This window comes from Cricetulus griseus, chromosome 6 (assembly GCF_003668045.3).
Source record: "Cricetulus griseus strain 17A/GY chromosome 6, alternate assembly CriGri-PICRH-1.0, whole genome shotgun sequence".
Taxonomy (NCBI): Eukaryota; Metazoa; Chordata; class Mammalia; order Rodentia; family Cricetidae; genus Cricetulus; species Cricetulus griseus.
This window is the reverse complement of record NC_048599.1, coordinates 130,136,198-130,160,446: the sequence shown is the minus strand read 5'-3', so window position 1 is coordinate 130,160,446 and position 24,249 is coordinate 130,136,198. Positions and strand designations below refer to the sequence as shown.

At 38.4% G+C, this 24,249-nt stretch overlaps 1 protein-coding gene across 1 annotated transcript in view; it reads left to right on the top strand.

The window, feature by feature from the left end:
* Window positions 1-24,249, top strand: part of Arhgap15 (Rho GTPase activating protein 15) — a 574,586-nt gene that overhangs the window by 55,919 nt on the left and 494,418 nt on the right. Inside the window, exons 4-5 of the mRNA XM_035447073.1 lie at window positions 4,338-4,399; window positions 14,627-14,714. Coding sequence (XP_035302964.1) covers window positions 4,338-4,399; window positions 14,627-14,714 — 150 coding nt within the window. The remainder of the gene's footprint in view (window positions 1-4,337; window positions 4,400-14,626; window positions 14,715-24,249) is intronic.

Sequence of the window (24,249 nt, the reverse complement as noted above, 5' to 3'; positions counted from 1 at the left end):
AGCTTCAGGTTGAGGCCTAGTCAGATGTATGGGACCAGAAAAACCCTATTTGCCATTATCATCAATGTTTATAGAGACCAGTCCGTGTTTCTTTACAGAATATTATGGGGCGAGAGGTGGGGGGTTGGGGAGTGAGGGAGTAGGGTGGTATTCTAACTCTCCTTAGTTAAGAAACTGACTTTCTGTATCAGATGACCAAGGGAGCTGAATATTGTGCCAGAGTTGTCAACAAACACAGACTAAGAACAAAGGATGGAGAATAAAAAATGAAACCATCATCAGAGCAAATATTATAAAGCAAAAAAGCTATGTGGTCAAAAGCCAAATTCTCAACTAAATTGCATGAAAGTTTCTAATTTAGTTCAGTTTATTTTAACAAAACTGTTCAATGTATCATTATAGATAGATGAACCTATTGTTTGCATTTGTATATGGTAACACAAGACATTCATGTAGAAACAACAACAAAAAAGCTGCAGTATTCATTTGAGAGATTATAAGATTATGTTTGTTACACTTGTGGCCATCAATCAAAATTTCTTTTCTCTCCTGCCCTGTCTCTCACATGCAACTTAGGTTTATAAACGGGTACCATCTTGGAATTCCACTGCCATTCATTCTCCTCAGCTGTGTCTCAGCACACAGGATGTTGCTGAAGCGTTTCCTCAGTGCTGGCAGACTGGCTGGCATCCAACCTGGACAAATTGCTGATCTTTCCTGCCACGCAATGTTAAATAGAGATTCTAGCTGGCATTGAAAAAATAGCTCCAAAAGCCACATTTAGCATCTGAAGACTGGCTGATATTTCTTTAGTATACATGGTTTGGGTGCTGGGATTCCTTTAATGAATTTCAATTTGGCCTAGAATCCGGCATGTGAGGCATCCTAAACTTAAACTTAAACTTTCTATATAACTTTGTAAGTCACTAAAGACAAGACAATCTGAGAACTATGAAACAAAATTTATAGATCATTGTTATTTCAGACCATGTCACAAAAATAATAAAGTACCATTTATAAACCCAGATGCACAATCCATAGCAATCTTCTGTATATCATAATATCTTCTTCCACTCAGCCAATGCCTCTCAGAATGACTGGTCCCTAGTATGCAGAACACAGGAAATTCCTTTGTATGACAGAAATCCCTTAGATATTCACATAATTAAGTTTACCTTATGGAAGCCTTTCTTGTCATTGTGGCACCTGAACAAGGCATACTGTTCAGTGTAAGAAGTCAACTGGAATTTATTGGTCTAGTGTGAAGGATGACCAGAATCTCAGAGCAGCAGAGTGTTATCAATCCACCAAAAAGGAGGGATGTCTTGATGTGAGCCCATAGGAGGCTAAGCTGCAGTAAAACCAGGCTTGTCTTGTGAATCTAGCAACTCTTCTGTATGCATAGTGGCTATTTGAGAGAATGGGGGATCAGTAACTGAAACTTTGCTGGAGGAGTAAATATACATCAAGAAGAGAAGAGAAACAATGTGTAGAGAGGAACTGTTGATCTTGGAAGCAGTCATGTGTCTTTGAAAGGGATGGTAAGACATGGGTGTAAAGTTCAAGTACACACACATTGTAGATTTAGATAGTGCATGCACTGTACACTTAGAGATGTACAACTGTTCATGATGGGACTATATGAATTAAAAGCAAAAAATATTACAAAGTTATAGTTCTTAGGGTCTTCCTATAGCCTAGAAGGCGTGTTGGAATTTGAAAGTTAATTCCTAACTAGCTATTCAGCTTTCCTCCATTGCTCTCCCAGGACTACTAGAAGGTCACCCCTGAAGACTCCATGATACTGACCAGTGCCCTTGGAAAATTATTCTGTCATTAATGGCAGTGTTACTATGTTTACTGACTCATAACATGTAAAGCTTTTGCCTACCCATTTCAAGGTGCCTGAGAAAGGTCCAGCTGGAAAGAAATCTTCGTATACCCCACCTCAATTATGTTCCATTGATCTCTTCTTCTGGGCAGCATGGTTCTAAAAATCAACCCTGAAAGCAACAATAGACTGCTTTAGACTTGTGGAAAACATACTGAAGGAAGAGATCCCTTCTAAACCTATGTGAAATTATTTTGCCACAATTGTCATTATTCAAATAATTTCCTACAGTTTATTCACAAAAATGTACTTGTCAAATGTATTTTTAAAGATAAGTACTTTCCAATGGGTTAGGAATATAACAATGTAGGAATCAGGAAACAATCACATATATATTATCTATAGCAGAGCAAGGCTTACAAGAGGCAATTCTTTATTTGGTACCATGTTAGTCTTTGAGACAACTCACTACTCCAAATTGTCCTTTCCTCTTACCAATAAATGGTTTTGACTTTTACATTTTTCTCTAAAAACATAAATATCATTTACATATATATTCACTCATATATTTGTTCACATGATCTAATTAGTGGCTTCCCACAGAATATGAAAGGGACAATACTTTGCCTTCAATGGGCTCATAGCATGGGTGTAGATGAAAGTGAATAAGCCAGCTATTAAAAACATTATCTGATAGGTGCTAAAAGAGTGATAAGAAAACAGAGGAAATGGAAACTACGAGTGGGGATGCTTAAAAGACAATTCAACAAATGGTGGAAAGGCCATCTGACAAAAGCCATACAGGTAGAATTTTTTTCCAGATGTTTTCTTATTTGAATTAGAAACAAGATTGTTTTACATGTCAATCCCAGTTCCCTCTCCCTCCTCTCCTCCCCTACCACCCCCCTAACTAAAACCCTACCAATCACATATCCTTTCTGATTCCCAGGGAGGGTGAGGCCTTCCATAGGGGGGTCATCAGAGTCTATCATATCCTTTGGGATAGGGCCTAGACCCACCCCCATGTGTCTTGGCTCAGGGAATATCCCTCTATGTGGAAGGGATTCACAAAGTCTACAACTATACTAGGGATAAGTACTGAACTACTACAGGAGGTCCCGTAATTTCCGAGGTCTCCTCACTGAAACCCACATTCCTGAGAACTGGATCAGTCCCATGCTGGTATCCCAGCTATCAGTCTGGGGACCAAGAACTCCCCTTTGTTCAGGTCAGCTGTTTCTGTAGGTTTCACCAGCCTGGTCTGGACCCCTTTGCTCATCACCCGTCCTTCTCTGAAACTGGATTCCAGTTCAGTTCAGTGATTAGTTGTGGGTGTCTGCTTCTACTTCCACCACCTGTTGGATGAAGGCTATAGGATGGCATAGAAGACAGTCATCAGTCATCAATCTCATTATCAGGGGAGGGTGTTTAAGGTAGCTTCTCCTCTGTTGCTTAGATTGTTAACTGGTGTCATCTTTGTAGATCTCCAGACCTTTCCCTAGTGCCTGATTTCTCTGAGAACCTAAAATGTCTCCCTCTATTATGGTATCTCCTTTCTTGTTTCATACAGGTAGAATTTTAAAATGGGTTGAAATTTTGTTTCGTATATACAGAAATTCTTGAGATGAAGATATGGTAGATGAAATATACCAGACAATGTAGCAGAGGTCCCATTGTCATCTGAGCCGTATAACTGCCTTCCTTTTCTCCACTTACACTGTTGGTGTTCATCCTAACACAGTTGCAAACTCCCTAAAGGGCATGCAACAATTTACCATAACACAACAGAGGTGTTCAATAAGTTCCAGGCAAAATACATACAAATATAGATTATAGTATGTTGATTCCCAGCAAAGTCAACAAGTTGTTTCAGTTTCTTGGTGTTCTATTTGTCCCACACCCCGCAACTGCCTTATACATCTTATTCTAGTTCTTGGTCTGTGCTCCCTTTAAAGGAGTGAATATAATGCTTTCCTCATGCTTCATGTCTAACAGCCCAGGGCCATATTTCCTCAGTGAATCAGTGGGATCCATATCCCACTGTATCTAATCCCATAGCCATTGTAATATTCTCCATGATTCATCAGGCTCAATCTCTTGTTCCAGTGAATTCTTTCCTTTTTCCTGGCATTGGCATGTATATAGGAGGACATAAATAAAGAGCTTCTCTGGTATATTAAGGAGGGACTTGCGTTGACTTTGTTTTATCATTGAAGTCAATGTTTTAAGCAAGTAACTTCCTAACACAGAAAGGGAAGTGAATGGTGCTATATCACTATCAAACAATCCATTCACATACATCCTCACAATCTATCATTTGATATGCAAAGCCTGTAAAGACTTTGATCTTGTATGCACTTCCCATAAGTCTTGTATGTATTATTAATAAAGTTCTGTGACTGGAAACTTCCATCACTGCAATGACTCTTGCTTAGAAAGTTTGGTTCATTCATACTAAAATGAGTAGGAGTTTGTCACAGTGTTAACATATGCATTCTTCTTACAGATGGTTGAAAAAGAAGGGTATCTTCAGAAAGCCAAAATTGCAGATGGAGGAAAGAAACTAAGGTAATGAAAGTTCTTCAACTCTGGTTGCATAACTACACAGTTTCCTATATCCTCAGCTTGTATCACTGATATTGTTTGAGAATCAAGGTCACCCAAACCTGACTAGAACAGTCCCTTCTGTTACCATTGACAAAACCTTTATTGTTGAAATAATTATACTTTTCAAAGAAAAACATTGCATTCTATATTGTTGCCCAGAAAGTAAAAATGGCTGATGTCTTGTCTTCTTAGGACTAGAGATCTTTAAAACATAAAAAGAGAAACATGGTTTCTGGATTCACAGATTGGGTTGTTGAATGAATTCATTTGCAGCATATAAAGATCTCTATGCAGTACCCAGAGAAGTTTCATGCAAGACATAAGATTTGAACCATATTTGTAGTTCAAACTAAAAAATCATTTAAAAAACAAAAAGAAAAGAAAAAGAATACCATAACAGAAAGTAGGTGAGGGAAATTTAAAAATTATCAAGAACTCCCTGGCGTGACATGCAAATGTTCAAAAAAGAAAAAAAAACACCAAGTTGGTTGTTGGATCAAGAAAGATACTTGCTATGTTATTTTTATGGGGGATTTAAATTAGTTATCTCTATTTTGGAATTTTGGCCATTTCTTAGATTTTGTATTCTATAATTAGCTTTATTGTATGGAATATCAAAGTAATTAAGGTGCACGGAAGCACCCAAACTAAGAGACATTTACTTGTGAGTGTATTACTGTTAAAGCTAAGCAGGATGGGGGTGAGGGGAGGGAGAGGGAGAAGGGACTTGAAATAAGCTTGTTCCCTAACTAGAACTAATAAAATAAAATAAAATAAAGCTAAGCAGGATAAATATTCTAATCAGTTATACAATGAGATGAATAGTAAATTGCATTACCCAATATGTTACTGGAAAGATGTTCTGGCTAACACTAGAGAATAAAGGATCCTTTGGTTTAATGGCTATAGTGGACAGTGTGTATATTTATTTAAAAGAAGTAAAACCAAAGTGTCACTCACAGTTCCAGCGTCTACAACAGCTATTCTAATTTTAAATGGGAAATAGTCCTGAATCTTCCCAAAGATATTTCTTGGCAGTACCCTGGCAGCCACCTTCCCTAAAAAGTAGTAGAGAGGCACAAGATCAAATGCAAAGCAGCTTTAGCCCTGGCCCTCTCTGTCCCTGAAGAACTACCAGTCAAACTTTAAAGGAGCAACAGGTGAGAACTGACTGACTAGCACAGCCCATGTACCCTTCTTTCCAGGAACCTCATTTCACAATCGAAACTTGGGCATGTGGAGGGTGCATCAATACAAGACCCTTTCGTACCTGACCAACCACATGAGGCCCCACTCCTACCCCAACACAAAAACTTCAGCTCAGCCAATTCATTCTTTCCTAGTGTGTGGGCAGCCAGAAATGATGATAGTTCTGGTCAGTGTTACTCTCTAACATCACACAAAACTGGAGGGCAGAGAAAACAAGGTGATAGCCTTCTGTGATGGCTATGTGGAGCACCCTCATCTGTGCTCCATTAGCCAACCTTGTAACATACTCCTAGAAGGAGGGATCTAGATCATCAGAGACAGAGGGCAGCCCCTTTCCCTGCAAACTGTCCCGTGTATATACCACTGTGCATTGGCTTTATTTGCATAAAAACTTAATGAACTTGTACACAATGTTTGGACAGAAGCTTAAATTCATATAAGCATTGGTGTGTATTTTTCTTGGTTTTTTGATCAGTTTGCATGCCATTAAGCATTCTTTCAGATTTTTATCTAAAGTTCCATACATTTTAGTTTTTCTTGTTTTAGAATCCCCCAGGTACAGTGAATTGAATTGATTATACCCTTCAGTTGCAGCCCTATGATATTGTATCTGGGGCAAGATCCCATGCACATACACGCTAACTGTTCTTCAAATCTCCTATCCATATTTCTATTTGGTTTTGTGTGTAGTATTCAAAACAAATCAACAAAATAGTTGTTTATAATAATGTGTACATTAATGTGTTCTATGTCACATAAACAGTTTTGTATTAAATATTCTCATGTTTCTTGCTATGTCCCTTCAATATTAGTGCAAAGATACATGTTGTGATGCTCTCTTAAGAGCATTTCCTTCCCTTTGTTGCCCACTTGCCATTATGTATTTGTGCCAAATCTTATTTTCACAAGTTCTTCAGGGACAAACACCCAAGTTATCTCTAACTCTTCCTGAATCTAAAGCATTACAATAAATAACATGCAACTGTTTCTTTGGAATCTGTTAAAAGTTCTCTTAGGGAACTGTACTCAGATGTAGTGGAAGTTTCTGTCCTGCCTGGTCCCACAGCCGCTTTACCCCAAATAAACACACAAAGGCTTATATTAATTATAAAACTGTTCACCGATGGCTCAGGCTTCTTAATGGCTAGCTCTGTCTTAATTATTAACACATTTCTATTAATCATGTATTGCCACAAGGCTGTGGCTTTCCCGTAATCTGGCATGTTACTCCCTGGGCAGCATGGCGTCTCTTCAAGGCCTCTCTCTGCCTTCCTTTTCCCAGCCTTCTCCTAGTCTGGTAGTCCCATCTATCTTCCTGCCTGGACCTGGCCAATCAGTGTTTTATTCATCAACCAATAAGAGAAACATATATACAGAAGGACAACTCCCATTACTCAGGAATTAAGATTGCTTGGGTATCTGCTATGTGCCATTGCCAGGCTCTCTTGAGTGACTGCAGAAACTCACTTAAGTTTATCCTGTGTCACAGAAGGGATCCTATTTCTCCATAATCCAATCCAATGCAGCATTCTATTTTTAATATTGTCAGGAGTGTGGCCACGGAATGTTCCCTTGATTCTTCTTTCACTCCCATTTCACTGCCTGGTAATGCAGTTAAGTGTAACTTAATTGTTCATCTAGTCACTCACATTCTGCATCTCAAGAATTGCTTATCCATGAGCTTTAACTACTACCTATTCATAGTCTTGTCTTTTTTTTTGCTTGATAGAATTCATAATATAGCAAAGATAACAATGCTTTGTTAGTTTTAGACATCATAAGTATCTCCTCCAAATTTGTGGAGTTTAATTTTGCATTTAATATAGATGCCTTAAAACTGAACATTTTAAATGTAATCGTCACCATTTTCATATACTTGGTATCCTGCTCTATGCGTGAGCTACAATATGTCAAATAATTTCTACTCTCATTTTTATTTAATATTTAAGTCTGGTTTTATACTATTAACATTATAACTGCAGTATAACTTCTCACTATTGTCATGTTTTTCTTTATATTTTCTAAAGATCAAGTCTAAGCCTGGATCACCTGATCAAATTGCATGGCCACTAATGAATCATAAAGACTGGGTGTGGGAGGGGGGTAATGCAATGGGTTTTCCACACTGGAACCTGGTTTCAATATCCAGATCCCAAAGAAAAATGGCTAGAATGGTTAGAGACAAATGTATATGAGGATCTCACTTCCAATCAACCAAGCCAAAACAAAACAGTGACACAGGACAGACATTTAATGTCCTCTCTGATCTCCATGCAGGTCCACACAGGAGCAGGCATCTACACACACACACACACACACACACACACACACACACACAGAGAGAGAGAGAGAGAGAGAGAGAGAGAGACCTCCATACAGGTCCACACAGGAGCAGGCATCTACACACACACACACACACACACACATATGCTTGCACCACACATATGAGTGCAAACACAGATGTGAACCTTCTTCCTCACCCACATATTAAAAAAGAGCCTTACTAGTCTTGCTATATGTTGCTATTACTTACACAAAGACTGTACATCTGTCAGCAGTAACAAAAGGGTAGGTTTGGTCATAACCTTGAAAAATTATGGAGGTTTTATCTCATGGATCATTTAATAATTATAAAATGATGTCATCTACTTTCCATAATTTGTATTGCTTATGTGAGATTTTCTATGGGCTGTTTCCCATTCATCAAAGATCTTATCACTTTAGTAAAGTTTAATGAGCTAATAAGTACTATTAATAAATGCTTATTCTGTCAAACATATGGTTCATTGCCATAGTAGTGACATGACTTAAGTATTTAAGTCATGTTAGGTTATAAGTTGCATGGTGATTTTTTATTTTTCAAAAGTAAAATTATTGTCTTCTTAACTGCTCCTTTTGCCAGAGTCTTACAGATGTTGTTGTACCAGCATCCTACCCTGGCCTGTTTGAAGCATACTTGTTTGCTTGCCTGTTCTTGATTTAAGCTGTGTGAGGCCAAGAAGCAAGACCTGTTCTTTTGTTTCCTGTCACTGTTGGTCACTAGAGCTACAACCACCATTTTTAATAAAGTTTGCTTCTGAAACTTCTGCAAAATTTTCTATGTATAAATCCATACTATGTCATCAGCATTGTACATTGTTCCTTATTTCGATCTTGCCTTTACTTGTTATCATTTTTATCTGTCTTTATTTCTCTCTGTCCTATGCTTTCTTTTCAATAAGGAAAAAAATTACCCATGTGACTAGGAGAAGGTGGCAGGAGACAGAAGTTGGCTTCATCTTACAGTCATAAAAGGCCCCCAACTTAGCCTTATTTTGAAATGAGGTTATACACATTTCCCCTGTGATGTCCTGACAGGCCTGAAAGCAGAACTCACTCAGTATTCAACTTTAATTTTTAATTATAAACCTTGAGATTATGCCTCAGCTTTTCTGATGAATCTCGCCAACCTTTTCTTTTGGGGAATCTCATCTTCAAAGCAGTAAGTAGCCCTGGCTTGTCTGAAGCTCCATGATGACTTAGTAATAGCTTTTTGTAGTATTTATGTTTGTTTGTTTGTTTGTTTGTTTTGTTTTCTTGTTCCCAGAGCTTAGTTTTCAAAAGGCACTTGTGAATGTGCTTATATGAGTTCAATACCTCACATGTTTCTGCAAGCACATCTTTCCTCTGTTGGTTCCTCTGTGGCTCTGTACATCTCATCACATTTAGATTTTCTCGCTTTTCTCTCCCCTTCAGAAGGGCATGAAAATACTTAGTGTGAATATGGACAGAAAATAAGCAGGAAAACAAATCTGAAAGGGATTACAATGGTCACCTTTACCAGTGTCTTCATTCATCATAGGGTTGGTGCTTAGACTGTGATTGTGTGTGTGCACATGTGTGCTTGTAAGTATGAATGTGAGTGTCTGCATGTATATTTGTGTGTGTGTGTGTGTGTGTGTGTGTGTGTGTGTGTGTGTTTGGGAAATGTCCCCTCCAATGTAAACTTAATTTTCTTTGGTACTTACTGCTCAGATTGTCAATAAATTAACACAAACCCAATCTCTCTCCCTCCCTGTGGTCTTCCTTACTTCCTTCCCTCCCTCCCTTTCTCCTCCTCTCGTCTTACAACACTGAAAGCAATGTGTGTTTTACAACTACTCTCTCATTGGTTCAATTTTTAGTAGGGCTACATTACAGTATTTTAAAATACGAGAGAGAACACAGAAGTTCTCATACTTGCTGGTCTAAGAGTCTGGAGGGTTTTTACAGTACATTGTTCAGAGGCACTTGGATAATCATTCACTGCTGTTACAGTACAGATTCAAATCAACTCCAGAGTAACCAAGTTGGGTAACAGCAGCAAGTGACCCAAAAAGTGTCTGAAATGATGTCTTCCCACACATACTTCCCTCTGTTGATGCAACACCCCCCCCCCAGGCTTGTTGCTGTGTAAGTAAAGGGCATAGGGGAGGAGTGTAGTGTATAAAGCTTTGATGTTTGGAGAGCTGAACATGTCATAGGCCCTAGATGCTTGGAATGCTGGTGAATAAAATTAAGGTCCATTTCCATCAAGCAGGTATATGCTGCTCTTATTATGTGCTGCCATCCGGTGTCCACTTGGTAGAATGTCAAGCTGATGCCTTTGTCAGGGGCTTCTTAATATTTTAGTTTTACTTTGCTTCATCTTTTCCTACTTTTCCCACTTTACAACTCACAATTTGTTTTAGTAAGTTATGGGAAGTATTCTACTTGCCTAAAACACCCTGGCAACTGCCCGTATCAAAATCAGATATTCTTATATGAATTTAGTTCTTCTGACTTTGTAATTATAGGACTATTCTCCTATTAGATGTTATGTATTTGGCTATCAAACTGCAAACCATGTTTTCTTTTCTTGTTCCTGGATCTATTTTCAGCACTAAAAGACTAGCCATAATTCTTCACTGAATACCTGGAAGTCTATGTGGGGATCTGGACTGTCTTGCTCATTCCAGGGCCTATTGACTCCTGACTTCCTGAGTTACATGTGTTCAAGGAAGGAAAGGAGGAAGGGAAGAAGGGAGGGAGGGAGGGAAGAGAGGAATAGAGCTGCTAGCAACAGTTAACATTTTCTCAAAACCCCAATGTTATGATGAATGTGTAGGCTTTAGCTGCATACCACTGGTGTAGGAACACACTTGCTTCAGCAGGAGGTGTCACAGAAGCCAGGAACCAGCAAGCCAGGCAGAACTCCTGCCTAAGGCTCAGCATAGCACATGTATCATAGGAGAGTGCACAGTCCTGCTCCAGAGACAGCTGATCCTTCAGAATGAGTGTGGGTTTTAGGGTCAAATCCTTCAATGTCTTCTGTATGACTGTGTGCCCTTAGGGAGTACATGTTGTCAGTAAGCTGCAGCTCCCTTCTCAGTTTCACAGGCTCTTTGACCACCTGCAAGCTTTACTCAGAGGACCAGTGTCTTTCCATGCTTTAGGGGCTATCTTCTGGTCAGTGATAAAAATCCTGTAGGTCCATCTTACTTTTATCTTTTACTTAATATTTTTACTTTTCTAGTCTGCCCTGAGAATTGTTTGGCATAGTGTGTGTGTGTGTGTGTGTGTGTGTGTGTGTGTGTGTGTAAATGTCCTTGTAATTGGCTAAGTGGTCCCCATGAGTAATGTATGCAAAATACCGAGTGGCATACTGTGAACCAAGTAGGAGCCAATAATAGGATCCATAGTTCCTATTATTGAAAGGTTTAAGAAGTAGGAAGACCTGGTTGTGGACTCATCAGACTTCTTAGCCTCTTTAAAGGAATCAGTAGTTAGTAATAAGACAGCCCAAATGGATGACTCCTTCTCACAGACTACAGATGCTTTCAGTAAATCGAGGAAGTCAGCCAAGACTATCTTTCTGACATTGATGATATCCTTAATCAAGTTCACACTGCTTACATCTTTGAGAAATGCAGCATATTTCGTACATTACATAGATTCCAAGGCGAATTTTCAGAGAAACTAGACTTGACCCTCAATGCTCATGTGGTCTTAAGTCATCTGAACTCTCTGAGCCTAGTTTTCTGTATTAGTACACAGGGACATTAGTAGTTTCATTTTTGATGTCCAAGTATAAACTTTAGCCAGACAATTATACTTTTACTAGTTGCTCAAAATAATTATGTCACTGATTTTTTTATGGGAATCATGAGAGAATTTGAAGTGAAAAGAGGTCTTAAGTTTATCTGCTCTATTTTGACAAGAAATGATTTTCAAGCTGTAGGATTCAGCAGTCGGGGCAGCTTTCCTCTTTATTCTGATACAATGAAGATGGTGTTTGAGACTGACAAAGCTAAGATATAATATCACCAGGCATAGGTATTATGGACGGTCATATGACTAGGCTTCCCAGATCTTTGTTCTTATGCATTAGTGTTTGCCCTTCCAGTTAACCTAGCAGGTATTCTGTTTAAAGTCCCAAGACAGAATGATGACATAAATGGAATTCGTGGACTTCCTATGTATCCTGTTCCAGTTAGAAGTTTATGGAACAGAAGAGTTTTTCCAGCAAGTTCTATAAATGATCAACATCTGAAACAGAGTCAAACCAGAACCATTTCTCAAGGAACTTCTATAGATAGGAAGCAAATTCAGTGTGCGAGCACCCTGCCAGAGTATAGAAACTATAGTGAGAAGCATAGCAGGTGGACTAAATATGGGCCCATCACCTGTTAGGATGTTTTACACTCTGATCACACATGGTCAAAAGAATTGTGGTTGAGATGTCCAGCCTTGACCAGGGGCTCTAATGTTTCTCACTCTTCTTTTTGGAGCCATCTATTCTGTGAACCGCTTAAAGGGAAGGCTAATATTGTTTCAACTCACCTGAGTCCTGTTGGTATCGACAAAAAAAGAAATGGGCACTAATCCAGACAGAAAGTGCTAATTTTTCTCTTGCCTTCTGACTTTTTTATAATTTGATTGAAACACAGACTACCCATTTGGAGATAAGGGAGTCCAACAGCATGGTGTTGTATGATAAAATTCTGAATGTGTTCCTTGTATGTCTGTTTATTCTGTTCTTCTTTTAATACAATAGTTATCACTAAGAAAGTTTCAGGAGGCTGAGGAAATGACTCAGTGTTTAAGAGAATTGGCTACTCTTCCAAAAGACCCATGTTTGGTTTCTAGAACCAATGTGATGGCTCACACTATTCTTAACTCCAGTTTTCTGGGATCTGACACTCTCTTTTGGTTCTGCAGGCACAAGCCATGTACATATACATACAGGCAAAACATGAATACACATTAAATAAATAAGTTTTAGAAAAGAAAGCGTCAGGCATGTAAGAGCAACCACATTCTTTTTGCCAACATTAGCATACTAGATAAAAACCGTCCTTGTAATTAAGACTCTATATTCTAAACAGAAAGTAGAATGAAATCATGTGTACATAGATACATAAAATCTTGTGTACATGTACATAAAATCATGAATCCATATAAAATATGTCACATTCTCATATTTTTGTATGGTTTTCTATTTTTCTGAATGAAAACTTTCTTGTAAACTTTTTTCTCATCACTGTTTGTAAAATCAACACAATTATTTTAAAATAAAGGTTAAACTAGAAAAAACAGTATCAATATAATTTAGTGCTAAAAACTTGTGCATGTCAAACTTATCAATAGTTTTGTCAACTAGAGGAACCCTTTCTCAGTACTAATACACACACACTCTGAAGGCAGAAGCAATACTGTGTTCTGAGGAAGAAACAAGTAAAACTAAGAAATACAAAGGGAAAGAAAAAGCTGTAATCTTTCCATTTTATTTAACTATGGCTACATCGAGACTTTTTTCCAGGCCAAAGTGCTCATTGATTAAATAAATGTCCATTTAGGTCTTAGACTCTCCAGGACTCTGTGCTAGGCTCTGAAAATACCCAATAATGTTGAAATGATTTCTGTTGCCTGGGGGAATGTATTTTAATGAAGGCAATGAAAGTGAAAAATTTTGAAGTATTTTTTTTTAATTCATCATGTTACATGTCATGAATGTACTTTGAGGGAAGCAATATTTGGACTTCTGATGGATGGAATTAATAATCAGAAGGGGCTGAGCTGGGTGAAGACAGTCCTAGGTAAATTGCAGAGCATGGAGTAAAGTATATATTACTGGCTTCATTGAAATCTTCCCACATCAGTATTCTTAAACACAGAGGTGATGTTTCCAATGTACTATTCTATTGTGAGCAATTTTCTTAGGCAATCTCTGTCTTTTGGGGCTTTTTGTTTGTTTGTTTATACTTTAAGAAGAGAATTAACAAGGAATGTGCAAGTCATCTTAATGGTCATAGACTGGAAAACCTGGGCCTATTTCTTTAGGATAAATTTAAATTTGTTGGAATAAATATACCTAGTCAAAAATTATGTATAATTTTTGAAAGCTTATGAAAAAAATATTGTTAAATTGCACTGTAGAGGAGATAGTGTGAGAGAATATATTTAAAGTCGGTTCTTCTAATCCCTGGCAATTTCATAGGAAAGAGGAGAAAGCATGCCACTGTTCCATTTGTGATTCTTTGGTTGCTGGTGAGACTCAAAATCATTGTGATTTAAAAGATGGTACATGACCTGGTCAGTCTTTCAGATTCTGAGATGTCTCTGTCAATGAAAAGGAGCAGAGACAGGCGGCCTCCAACACTTTCACCTCAGCTCTTCGGTACTGCAAGGAGGCACATGGGTAGATACACAAAATAGGGCCATTGATTAAGTTAAAGAGCATGTAGGAGAATTTACAAACTCAGAAAAGTTTATTTATGTGTCACAAATTTTAAAATTCTAGAGTTTTTTTATTATTATTATCTGAATTTTCTTCCACTTAACAGATTTGCCTAAACTGAAGACTTTTAGGAAAATGCATTAAGAAAAGTCTGCTCTCACAACAAATTCTCTGAGACTGTTTATAAATGATCTTTTCTATCCATGACTTATTTATCTGTTTTGTTTTTTTTTTCTCCTAAGGAAAAATTGGTCTACTTCCTGGATTGTTCTTTCTGGTCAAAAAATTGAATTTTACAAAGACTCCAAGCAGCAAGCTCTTCCCAACTTGGTAGGTTGTTCTCTGTTTTGTTACTGTCTTTTCAGAGATAGTGTTGAACTGAGAGTGTGGTTACATCAGTTATAGCACTGAAGCCTCTGAGTTACCAACATCTGAAAGCAGATGGAGGAAATGACGAAATCCCCTCTTAGTTGGATGAAGGGAAGATAGAACGTAGTGTCTGTTTTATTAAGTGCTGCATTTGGAGAAGATGCACTAATGAGATAGATGTGAGCAGCAATCTGGTAATGTGAAGGTAACACTTTAAATTAAGGTGCCATTTATAAGTGCTTTATTCTTATTTATGAAATAATCACTAAATGCTACTACTTTCCCAAATAATGTATTATACAACATGTTATAAAATGCATTAGTAATAAATGTTTAAAGGATGAGACTATGGGAGGCTGCTTTAAAGAATATTATAAGACGTAAATCGTATTAAACCATGTATGTGCATCTTTAATACATGGATTTAAGTTGTTATCTTGCATTCTATAAAGTGCCTCACACATTAATAAATAATAATAAACTGTTTATAAATGGCACCTTAATATAGGGTGTTACCAATGAAAAAACACTCTAAGTTAACGAAGTGATTTTTTATCTTAGTCTAACGATGGCATTCACTATATCCAGCTAACCTTCCTGAATACTCCTTATGATTCCACCTAATCAGACTAATGCAATTGCTGTACCTTGTGGTTATTGCAAAGTGAGATTTGCACAATTGCTTCGCTGTACCTGAAGGAAAGCACCACAAGCCACAGAGATGTGGCAGTGACAGCAGGAGCCATTTGGAGTTTCTTACTGGTGGAACCTCAACCTCAAAACCTCCCTACCCCAAACACAACAGCTACCATGCAGTACAAGAAAAGGTAGGCAGACTGTATGCCAGACTCTGATTAGGAAGGACCCTAGGCCGAAAGGGACTAACTTGCATTAGCACATTGTTTTGCTAGGTGGTAAGGAAAGTGGTGGCCTGGTGGGAGGGAACCATAATGAACTATGCTATATAATCCTCTTTAAACAGAAAATAGGAACTCTAGCTAAGAGAAGTCTTTTAAAGAAGACAAATTCAGTAAGAACAAAAGATCATATTTGGCTTGCTCCTCATCGTTTCAATCACCTTTGTCTGCAAGTTGCTTACTGATTTTGGAGTCTCAGTGAGGTCCAGTCTACAAAGTAATTATGAATAAATTAAAAATATCTAAGTCCTTTGCATTTTTAATTGCTTCAAAATTTGTTTTTAAGGCTTTGTTTTGTTTTTCTTTTTGGCGACAGTAAGGTTGAGCTAGTATTTGAAGGAACATAAAATCCCACCTAAGGCTGGGCACAAAACAACACCCACCCCTCGCAGAGCCTTTGTTTTTCTTTGAGTTCTGTGGGGAAGGTAGGAAGTGGGAAGGTGCCAGCCTGCCTGGGCTTCGATGCTAAGAAGATGATCCTTGTCCTGCTGAGGGAGTAGAATCCCACTGGAGCTGAGTCAGACGGAGATAATGGGATGGATTAATTCCATATTAAAGCATTTATTTCATTATTTTTAATCTCCTGTACCAGGAGATACAATTCTCTTGGCTGTTTAATTATATAAAGGTGAAAGAAAACTCACTTTTTCACTGCAGGCAAACCTTGCAAGTTAGCTCACTAATTGTGTGTCAACAATTCAACCTTCAGAATTGTTACAAAGTGACAGTGGACTTGATTTGTACAAGAAATTCATTGACGTTTTGTTTTGTGTTTTGGCAGTCCTTATTTATTACTTCTGGCCCCATTTTCAGTGCTCTTAGTTTCTCCTAGGCATGCATTGTCTTCAAAGAGAATTCTGGGTAGGAGCTAACTGTTCTGTGGTAAAGGGAAAGAGAATTACAGATCTGTGTTTGTACCGCATGAATTGTCTTGCTAGTCAACTTCTTGGACTCATTTCTAACCAAGTATTAAAGGCCTAGTGGGATAGCTGCATTTACCAACCCAGCCTCAGAGAAATGATACAATGATTGCCAGGCCTTGATTAAAGATGCTGTGGTTTTATTCTGGAAGAGATTTATGCTCAAGTTTCTGAATTTCGCTTATACCCCTTAACAGAGCCCTGGTGTTCACTCTGCTTCTGTGGAAAAGCCTTTCCTGTACTGGGCATAGAGAAGCTGCCCAAGTGCAGGCTATGGTCTAAAGTACAAACCCCATTGTAAGCTTCCGGAACCATCTTTGAATGTTAATCCAGTGATGAGACAAACTTCGGGGTACCTCAGAGCACTCAAAAGTCAGACCCAGAGGATCAGTTCTCCATGCCATTTAGTAGCTGACAAAGTTACCTTCTTCGAGTTGGGAATTCTCACAAGAAGGATATGGTAGTTCTGGCAACAAGAATGGCAAGAATAAAAGCAGAACCAAAGAGTCACAATAGCTATAAATATTTACTCACCACATGCTCTCATATTTGCCAATAGCATATGTAAATATTTGAGGCTGAAGGGATGGCTCTGTGGTTAAGAGTATTTTCTGTTCTCTCACAGGACCTGGGTTCAGTTCCTACTACCTTTAAGGCAACTTACAACCATCTGTAATTCTAATTCCAGAGACTCTACTGTCCTTGGTCTTCAATGACACCAGGTGTAACTGGAAGCTTTTTTCTGTCTCTCCTGGTCTGACCGGACCAGTTTCTCTCCAGTCCATCCCTCCCCACAGCCACTTATGAAATAATCACTCAGGCTAATATTAAATATAATTGCCTGGCCAATGGTTCAGGCTTATTATTGACTATCTCTCTTTTATAAGTTAACCCATTTCTGCTAATCTGTGTATTGCATGTGGTTGTGGCCTTACCCATGTTCTGCCATCTTTCTCCTTAGGCTGCTGCTGCTGGCATCTCTCTTCTTCTGTGGCTGGCTCACATTCCTCTCCACTCCACCCTCCTCCTTTATATCTGTTTTGATTTCCTTCCTACTTATATTCTGTTTTGGCATAGGCCAAAGCAGCTTTAATTTTCAACCAATGGGAACAACATATATTCACAATATATAGAAGGTCATCCCACCTCAACATGGCACACATATGATGCACATACATGCAAGCAAAAGACATATTTTATATTTATATATACATATATATTATATATAATATTTTTAAAGTAATTAAATATGTAAATATTTTGCATCATACATAATATAGATAACAGTATAGTTAAGACATTATCGTACCATATTAATTTTATATGAGTTTTCACATTTATAGAATAGAGAATAAATGTATAGGATACAGAATATATATACATTATGTGCATATATATGTATGTGTGTGTGTGTGTGTGTGAGAGAGAGAGAGAGAGAGAGAGAGAGAGAGAGAGAGAGAGTTCTCACTGTGTAACCCTGGATTGCCTGGACCATCTTGCTATGCAGACCAGGCTGTCTTGAACTTGCAGAGAACAATCTGCCTCTTCTTCCTGAGTACTTGCTGTACTACCACTCCTGTCTGGCAAAATTGTACAAATTGAAGAAAATACTGTTATGCAAAGTTTTCCTAAAGAGAAAAGAAATTTGTATCCAAAGGCAGCAAAAGATATCTATTCCAAGGAAGCAGCTGCTCATCTGGGACTCAGATGTACCTTCCTGAATGTCCGAGAGCATTTGCAGACCCCATCTTCTGCTGTGGGTTAACACTACTGCTGTTTGATGCAGCATGACCTAATGCTGTGACTGATTGCACAGCCCACATTTGGCAAACCTTTCTTTCTCACTGAAGTGTTTTCAGTGGCTGTCTCTTTCCCCTACTTAGGAGCTGTTATAACAGCATGCCACTGGTGGCACATCTCAAACAACAAACACTAGGTTCTCATGATTTTGGAGTCCAAGATACAGGCACTAGTAGATTCAGTGTTCAGTGAGAATGCCTTTCCTGTGTGGGTCCCATCTCCTTGTAATCCCATGCATAGCAAGCAGAGCACTAAGGCTTTGCCCTTCATAGCAGATCCCACCCCTAAACCCAGCTTCTAACAGCATGGCAAGGGTTTAAGATACAATATATGAACATGTTGATTCCACAGCAATATCCGAGTCACACTTTTATCCTGAAAATGGGCACAGGGTCATGTGGCTGTGGGTCCATGGTCCTCCCTTTAAAGGACGCAGAGGACTTTTATCCATTTGAATCAGAAGACCCAACAGTAACTGATCCCCTAGTGTCAGCATTTCATAACAGAAGGACACTACAAACTGCCACTATCTAAACACATAGGTGGGAAACAGTGAGAATTAAAGTCAGTCTCTACAAAAAGAGGAGCAGATCCCCTCTCTCCTGGCATCCTGTTCCTGATTACTCACCTCACCTCAGACCCAGAGCATGGTCAGTACCGGGTGCTGGCCTTACTATTGACCTGAATACAGCCTAGAAGTCTTCCATGTTTCCTGAGTAGCCCACTTTATATTCTTTCATTTTTATTCTAAGTCTCAGCCAAAGCATGCTAACATGCCTCACTGTATTCTCCAAATGTCTTAACAGTCTCCTTTTTTATTTTTTTCCGTAGTTTTGTCTTTTTTGAGCTGATTTGGGATTACTTTTTCTGTGTGTGTCTTTCAGTTCTTTATTTAAGTCTCCTCGTGTGACAAACATTTTTTCTCTAATCTCAAATAGTATGATTTTTCACTTCTAGCAGCTTGTTTCTTTTAATTTATTCTGTCAGCCGGCATAGCTACTTGTTTCCTGCAGGTATTTTCCAGACTGCATTTTAATTTTGGTAAAACCAGGAGGAGGAGGTGTTTGACGTCCTGTCCAAAGCCTCACGGGATTACATGAGTTTTTGTTGCCCCTCACTCATGTTGCTCGGGCTCCTGATTGTCATTGCTCATCTTTGCCTAGGCACTAATCATTGCGACTGGAATATGATCATGGGGTGCTCCCTGTGGTTTGGTATAAATGTGTCCCATTTACTGGAGTGTTTAGCATTTTCAAATAGGGTATAAGACAGTTTCTCCTTGTCTCAGATAATGAATGATATTAGGGTCTGAGGTTGTAGCTGTGAAATGTCAGGACTAGAGAAACACTGTAACTTCTTGAAGAGCAACCTCTTCTCTGCTCCTTTAACATTCTAGTGTACCGAAACACCTCCCTTCCAGACAAAGAGAATGGTTTCAACATCAATTCTTGCTTATCCTTCCAGAAGATCTTCAGCAGGACCTTGTTCTATTACATTTTAAGGGGAACAAAGCTCAAATGTGTAGGATAAATAAGTGACCTCAGAAGACCATGAAGTTATGTTACTTTGACACTCAATTTGCCTGTCTATTTTTCAGTCCCACCTCACACACACAAATAAAAACCTTAGCATGGCATTACTCTCTGTCATTTCGGACTTCCAATTCTGAAGTAATTTTTAAATGGTATATTTTTAATCCAACATTTTTCATTGTTTTCAGTGGGAGAGTTGATCTAAATAACATCTCTACTCATTATAATCTATTTCACTTTAATGTGAGTATTCGTTCAGTTAATCAGGTTTGTGCTATTTATATCAGCCTTGGTGGGAAAAGACTTCATCAGAATATGTATTGAAATCCCACAATGAACAGCTTGCTCGTTAAGGCTGCATATAAGGCGTAGATATATAACCAAGATAGAGACGACTTTGCCTTAACAGATCTGTGCCAATACGATGAGATGAAATAGGAAACAGAATAGACGTTTGTTTTTGTTTTCTTTCTTTCTTTTTTTATTTTTTCCCCTGATCTAAAGGAGAGAGTACTCACCTCTGTGAAGGGTTTGAATTGGGCCTTGAGACATGGTTGCCACTTCTGCACGTGGAGATTTACAGGCATAAAACACAGAGCGATGAAAAGCAAGAACAATGACTAAGAATGGATGGACTATGGGCACTAAAATACAAATGATATTTTTTTTTTGGTCCAGTCGACATAAAGGATAAAATAAGCCTAAAGGAGAGGCTGTGAGCTTATGAATGTGCTACTAGGGTAAGGCTCTAAAATGCGATAGAGGTGTATAATCCTGGTATCTGCATCACAGAATAATCTAACTGGCTTTTCATGAGAATGAGTGTGACACATACGGTGTGTCTGTAAGGAACTGAACTTACAGCAGACCCAGACAGGAGAGAAATTGATTCTCCTGGGATCATGGGTTACCTTCCCACTAGGTGCACACACTGTCATTGTCATGTCTTATGCTGTCAGTTGGGTTTTCCTACAAGACCTTGACTCAAACAAATTGTATTTTTCTGATGCAGTTATACATTTTTGTGCCTGGACAATTTCACTTGACTCTTGTATCTCATTTCCCAGTTAACATCTAGGTATTTGCTGTGTTTTGTAGCTTTAGAATTTCTGTTTGATGTGTGGGGAGACACCTGACTATATCCACAGGACACTATAGATGCAGATGCTTGGTTAACCAAAACCCATGGGTGGATGGCTTGTAAAAGGGGGTTTTAGCAATTAATTTATCCTTTGGCATGCTTATAATGTACTTGGATCATAATTGAACCATCATGATCTCTCCCCACTCTTCTCTCTCCCATTGAATCCATTACACAACATAATAACCCTACGAGCCCTCCCACTTCTGTGTCCTTTCTCATATGTGACCACCTGTGCTTACTTGGGTTTGCCTACATAAGTATGGGTGGGGGTCATTTACTTGAACAAGGGCTACACCACTAAGTAATTTGGCACTCTCCCTTACCAACCATTAAATGCCTAGATTGCTTAGGGAGAAGTAGAGTCATATGAGTCCCTCCCTAGGTAAGGATTTATAAAAAGGACTCCAGAAATAAGACCAAAAACTGACAAGTGGAAGAACAACTTTTTTAAATGTAGAGACCCCACTGACTTATTTATTCTATGAATAATCAATAAGTCCTACCAGGCATCACATGATCATTTTAATTAAAGAGAAATCCAAGTGAATAATATATGACCCTTGCTCTCACGGTGTTGTGATATGGTAGAGTTGACAGAACCATAAATAAGCTTATTAGAATAAACTATGACTGTGATGTAATTGTAAGATTCAGCAACAGACAAGGGCTTCCCAGGTATACAGGAATATAAAATAGACACACAAATCAAGCATTTACTGATAATAAATCAGAGAAATTTATTTTATCACAATTCTTTGGTATGCATATAATTTTACTGTTTATTAAAATAGAGGCAAATTTGCATAATAAGATATATGCACTTATTTTTTTCAGCATAAAGAACTAAATCTTGGCTGAACATTTGATACTATAGGACCTAGAGCATTTAGTCAGATCTGATTGATGTTTTGAATTTTATAATAATCAATTCTGAGAATGCCAGTTTGTATAAAAATGTAGTTCAAAATAGCAGAAATTCTATTTAGAGACATTTTAGAAATAGGTGGATGTTTTGCTCCACTCTTAATGGCCAAAATTCATTTAGTAATTTTTTAAAGTAGAATTCAAATAAGCAAATCAAATGTTGAAATTTATAAAAATCAAACACTACATGAACAAAACAACCCAATGGTATATTAATTTTACTTTGACATTCTGAGGAATGAGGACAGGAAAGTATAAATAGTCTGTTTTCATAAGTACCCCATTATACTTCTGTGAAGATAGAGTACAGTAAGGACACTACTACCCATCATACGTACTCTCAAATGTGAGCTGAGGGGTCTCAGGCAGCTTTTGCTGGGTCTGAGGGTACAAAACACATGTGCAATGCAGAGTGTGCATGCACACTACAAGCTCAGAAGCAAGGTTGAAGTGAAGTCCTGTGACACAGCACAGGCAAGCATTTCCAGAAGCATCTTCTTTGCAACTTTAGTTTGAAATAATGTTTTCTCATTGCACATCCAGAAACAAAAGTTGTCAAATTTTCATGACCCCAATTCGGATTTCTATTGCTGTGAAGAGACAGCATGACCATGGCAACTATTATAAAGCAAAGCATTTGATTGAGGTGGTGGCTTACAGTTTCAGAGGTTCAGTCCATTAACATCATGGTAGGGAGGATGGCAGAGTACAGGCAGACATAGTGCTAGCTACATCTTGATCAGAAGGCAACAAGAAGAAGGACCATGACACTGAGTGAAGCTTCAACATAGGAAACCTGCCCCCATAATGACACACTGCCTTCAGCAAGGCCATAACTACTTCAACAAAGCCACAGCTCCTAATAGTGCCACTCCCTATGAGTTTATAGGGCCAGTTAATCCAAACTACCATTACTTGCAGTTTAAGAAGCTGGTCTCTAGAAGCATAGGTTTGTGTGTGTGTTTTTTTGAGTAGCAATTGCTCCTGTAGGCTCATATATTTGAATGTTTGGTCATTAGGGAGTGTTGCTGCTTGAGGAGGCTTAGTAATGTGGCCTTATTGGAGGCAGTATGTTACTTGGGGTGGGCTTTGGGGTTTTAGAAACCCAAACAGACCCAATAGCTTTCTGTTGCCTTCTCTTCCTGCTGCCTTCAGGTTTGGATGGAGAACTTTCAACTTCTCCAGCAGCATGTCAGCCTGCCTACTACCATGTTCCCTGGCATGACAACAACAGACTAAACCTCTGAAACTGAAAGCAGGCCCCAATTAAATATTTTTCTTTATAAGAATTGCCAAGGTTATTGTATCTCTTCAGAGTAATAGAACACTGACTAAGACAGTTTGGTACATATAGTCTTTTCTCAGAGATGGTGGCCTTGGAAGTAACGCTCATTCTACATATCCCCCCATTTGGTCATTTTACAAGTAATATTCTGCAAGCTCAGCTTCACATCACTGTGTTAAATGTTCTGAAAAGTACAAAATTGAAGCAGCCATGCTGGGTACACAGAACAGTTGTCTAATCTCCCCAGAATCCAGAGGCAAGAGGATTACAAATTGAAGCCTTGTGTGGGGTGCAAAGCTTGGTCAACTTAGCATGACTCTGTCTAAAAAGAGTCATTTTTTTGTGTGAGAGAGATTTTTGTTTTTGTTTTGCTGGTAGTATAGTGCAGTGGTGCAGAACTTGATTGCTATGCTCAAGGTCCTAAATTCTACCCCAATTACTAAAAAGAAGGAAGAAGAGGTAGGAGAGTAGAAGGAAGAGGAGGATGAGGAAAGAAAGAATGAACTCATGATCTTCCTGCCTCTGGTTCTTCAGTGTGTATCTTATTAGCATGCACCACAATAAGAAAATGATATGATTCTACAGATAAAAGACCCGAAGCCCTCCAAAGAACTTCAGTAGCTGATAAACACATTTAGCAAAGTAGCAGGATAAAAAATTAACACACAAGCATACCAAGAAAGAAATCAGAGAAACAATCTCATCCACAATGGCCCAAAAGATTCAGATCTTGAAATAAATCTAACCAAAGATATGAACGACTTGTATAAGAAAGACATCAGAAGATGGAAGGGCATTTCATGCTCATGGATTTGTACTAGTAATATTGTGAAAATGGTCATCCTACCAAAGCAATCTACAGAAGCACAATATCCATAAAAATCCCAATGCTATTCTTTACAAAAATTGGTAAAAATCTTAAATCTCACATGGAAACATGCACAGAAGAAAAATAAAACAAAACAAAACACCTC